At 41.7% G+C, this 4,606-nt stretch overlaps 1 protein-coding gene across 1 annotated transcript; it reads left to right on the forward strand.

Moving 5' to 3' along the window:
• Nucleotides 1-884: 884 nt before the first annotated feature.
• HMX1 (H6 family homeobox 1) lies at nucleotides 885-4,293 on the forward strand. Its single transcript, XM_083155978.1, has 2 exons — nucleotides 885-1,610; nucleotides 3,597-4,293. Exons 1-2 carry the CDS (start codon nucleotides 1,316-1,318, stop codon nucleotides 4,145-4,147), a joined length of 846 nt encoding a protein of 281 aa, XP_083012104.1. The 5' UTR covers nucleotides 885-1,315; the 3' UTR covers nucleotides 4,148-4,293.
• Nucleotides 4,294-4,606: the final 313 nt, after the last annotated feature.

Raw genomic sequence — 4,606 nt, forward strand, 5'->3', positions numbered from 1 at the left:
AAGAGGCCACCAGATTCGCTGCACTAATAGTTATCAAACATCTGAGATCTTTTATTATTAGTAGTAGTGTCATTATCATTTATTATTATTATTATTATTATTATTATTATTATTATTATTATCATCATTATTATTATTATATTACACATAAATAAAATAATGATGATGATGATAATAATAATAATAATAATAATAATAATAATAATAATAAACCTTCTTAATATTTGCTCAGCGGCTTCAGGTTCCACATAACCAGAATGAGAACGTGCAGTACTCACACACACACACACACACACACACACACACACACACACACACACACACACACACACACACACACCACACACACACACACACACACACACACACACACACACACACACACACCACCACTATTACACAGCACGACATCCCCTGCACTCAGCCAGTGCAGTGTACAGTGTACATTATAATGGCAGAGGGTCTTGCTGTGTAATAGTGACACGTTTGCTTGTGTGACAATAATAATAATAAGTAGTAGGAATGGAGAGGGGTAACAGGCAGGAATAAGTACTGGGGAACATCCTCACGTCTATACACTATCTATACTCGTCTCCTGTATCCCAATCACCTGCTCCATTGTCTGTTCTACATTCTGGCCTCATCTTCTTCACTTTCTTTCTCTATCTCTCTCTCTCTCCCCCCCCCCCCCCCCCCCCTCTCTCTCTCTCTTTCACTCTCTTTTTGTTGTCCTTTAACCTCACCCCCTTTGCTCCACTCCATCTCCTCCCCTTTTCCTCTCCAGCCCTTTAACTCCCCTCCCTCCCTCCACTCCTGGGAATTCCAGCATTTGCCTTCCTCTCTCCTGCAGTTTGATTTGCTTCCCTAATTGACCTAAATAAAGCTCCTGACTGACAAGGCACTTCTAGGGCCCCCAGGCACACACACTACTAAGCAGAGAAGTGAACTCATCGAGAGTAATTCTCCTTATTTTCCTCTGAATAATCCAATTTGCCGATCACTGCTCGCCCAATCGGAGATTGCCGCAAAGAGAAAGCGTTTAACTCGCATGACATTTTTATTTCATTATTATCGTCTGTTTTTCATGGGTCCCTGTGTGTGTGCATGAGAGAGCAGCGACTTGCCGGGGCTCTAGCTCTCCGTGCAGCAGCTATGTGACATGATTGCTGGGGGACCAAGCGGCACTCTCGCAGAAGCGGCTCCTTGCGCATAGTGCTGAGCGGCAGACGGTGGCTCCGTGCGCACAGCGCGGCGCAGCATCCAAACCAGCACCATCCAAACTCGCCACTGCCAGGGTGAGAGGGGCACTGCCAAAATGCCGGATGACTCCACGGAGAACCACAGCTCGCCCCCAGCCAGGGTGTCGTCCTTCTACATCGAGAATCTGCTGGGGACCGAGACTAATAAAGACAAGAAGAGAGCTAGCCCGGAGGATGGGGCCACCTTGCAGGAAAGTGGGCTATGGCTAGCTGGGGGCCATTTCCACTCGGTGTGCTGCCAGGTCTCCCCTTACAGCTACAGCTCCCACGGAAGCTACCCACTCAGGGAGAACACCATGGAGTGGTACAAGAGAGCGCAGGCCACTTACATCGGATGCACCAGCCCTGAAAGTGAGTGTGTGCTCCTTCTTGTCATTGTAATGTATTGTGGCACTTGTACCACTTCCTGCACTGATGAATCTTTCATGGCTTTCTATTAGCACGATGCTGAGTGCATTATAAACCGACGGAGGCTGTAATAATTACAATCGTGCAACTGTTGCAGCTTCAGGCGGTCGTTACAATGTATTTATCGCAGCAATCAATTCATAAGCGATAACTCTGATAAATTGTGCACTGCCAGGTCATTTGTTTAACTAAGAATAAAAAAGGACCCCTTTATATTTAGGGCTACCCTGTATTCCTGATTTAACCCTGCCGGTATTGGCCAGGAAGCCATATTGGATAGCTCTGTCATGTGGGCCCAGTTAAAGAGCAGTTTTTGTATTAATGATACCGGGGGCTCAGTACCCATATATCACCCATGTTCTGGTGCACAGGATGCTGGATCTGCCACCGCTGGGTTTTTCCATTTGCTCAGATCTATGGAAAGAAAGGAGAACCTTTAAATGGCTTGTTCTCAGATCTGTCTAATCAAGAGATACATATTGTTTGACAGATAAAGAATAAGTAGTCTTATAGGACTGTAATCGGATTGATTTGTGATTCCAAAGTCGATATGTTATTAGATTCAAATATGTGTCTTTATTTACAAGCAGCAAGCATCCTTCTGCAGAATGTATATTGTATTTAGTGTGTGAGATATATGGACGAAATTGAGGCCTATACTGGTTTAAATACAGCATGTATATATATATATATATATATATATTATATATATATATATATATATATATATATATACACACACACACACAAACATACATGCAAAAGGAGACAAGTAATGAAAGAAGTAGGCCTTATTAATATATCCATCAAAGCCGCCGCCAGTGTATACATCACTGTACACAAGTATGGCATTGGCGCTGTATTATCAGACATCATTGTACATGTTGTATATTTATTATTCATTTACATGATTGAGATTTACTGTCAGTTGCGTTATATACATTATAAAAAGAAAGACACATGGTTTGAAAATATGTAAATATATATTAAATTAAATTAGGCGACATATATATATATATATATATATATATATATTTAAAAAATATATATATATATTATTATTTTTATTATTATTAGTAGTAGTAGTAGTAGTAGTAGTAGTAGTAGTAGTAGTAGTAGTAGTATTATATTAAACCCAGTTACTGACTGCCAGCCCCACATAGTATATTGTACCAAATCTCTTGGAGAAAACATCACAATTTATTTATTTGAGTTTTTATAACGTTCGGTTTAAAATAACTTCGGACACGTTCTAACGTTATGTCAATGTCTCTCGGTTGTATTAAAATAGTTTTGTCTTGTGACCCCCTATCCCAGCAAAACACAGGGACTCTGTATACAGAAGCGCCACCTTTCTTTCTACCTGTCACCACGTAACTGAAAGAAATCGGCAGCCTCAGCAGAGGAGACAACTGGGGAATGTTATATATCGTCTCGTGTTTCCCTTAAATAATAATCAAGGAAATGCAACAAAAACAGGGCTCACACAGTTCTCACTACTAGGCGCACTATATATATATATATATATATATATATATATATATATATATATATATATATATATATATATATATATAATGTTAATGGATAGTTAGAAAATCGTTAAACACACGAATTTATTCATCTTCTGAATTATGCTGCATAGGCTACCTCTTATGATACCACAAGTCCCAGCCTTCTCTGCCTGTTCGAGCCTGCGGTAAATTCTAGTTCCACCACCTGTGCCTGAAGCTGCTGTAACCCCCTGGTAATAGATGATGCCCATACTACAGAGTAGTGATGCCCTGGATGCACTATAATGATGGGGGTATTGATCCATTGATCCCTAGTGAGATGAACACATTGCTATTGATAAAAAAAGGGTTGTGATAAATGTGCAATTAATGCAGCTTTGTAGTGTTGGCTAATGTCTTCTTCTCCCCCATCCAGCCAGTGACAGAGACTCTCCCGAGATCCTGGAGAGCGCAGGGAGCCAGTGCAAGGCGCACAGGAAGCTAAGCGGTGGCTCAGAGGACAGAGAAGACTTCCCATGCCAGGAGGACCAGAAGTCTGAGCAGGACTCAGAGCAGAAGTCCTCCCGCAAGAAGAAGACCCGCACTGTGTTCAGCAGGAGCCAGGTCTTCCAGCTGGAGTCCACCTTTGACATGAAGAGGTATCTCAGCAGCTCTGAGAGAGCTGGGCTGGCGGCCTCCCTTCACCTCACAGAGACACAAGTCAAAATCTGGTTTCAGAACAGGAGGAACAAATGGAAGAGGCAACTGGCTGCCGACCTAGAGGCTGCCAATATCTCCCACACCACCCAAAGGATAGTAAGGGTCCCTATACTGTACCATGAGAACTCTCCCACCAGTGCCCTGGGCTTCAGCCTACCACACCTCTCCCCTCCACTGGTGGGCTTCTCCAGTGCCGTCAGCTACCCCCTGGCCACCTTCCCCAACTCAGTGCCCTTTATAAGATCGCAGATGACCGGGCTGGTCTGAGAACTGCCAAGAGCACACAGAACTTTTTCGATCCAAATATTTTGTATTTACTACATATCGCTACTTACATCGTTACTTGATTTTATGCATTTACATTTGAAACGTGCAATAACGCTGACTTGGGTTTGACTGCAAACAAACAAACAAACAAACAAACAAACAAACAAACAAACAAAAAAGAGGTCGCAATTAAACTTTTCTCTTTTGTACTTCCAAAGACAATGCTTGTAGTTCTTCTGTTCTTTTGTTTATTTAATTATTATTAATAATATCATTATGGATCGTTAAAATCATTACTTCCTCTATGGGTTTGAGGAATAAAATCTAAATCGGTTTTTGCAAAATGGCAGTTACCTGGCGCTGGGAATAAAGATCTTTATTTAATGAAAACAAACAAACAAAGAAATAAATAAACAACTTTAATAGCAGCTGCGCACAATTCTACCTGTTACCTAGAAG

This window comes from Crinia signifera, chromosome 1 (assembly GCF_055691185.1).
Source record: "Crinia signifera chromosome 1, ASM5569118v1, whole genome shotgun sequence".
NCBI classification, from domain to species: Eukaryota; Metazoa; Chordata; class Amphibia; order Anura; family Myobatrachidae; genus Crinia; species Crinia signifera.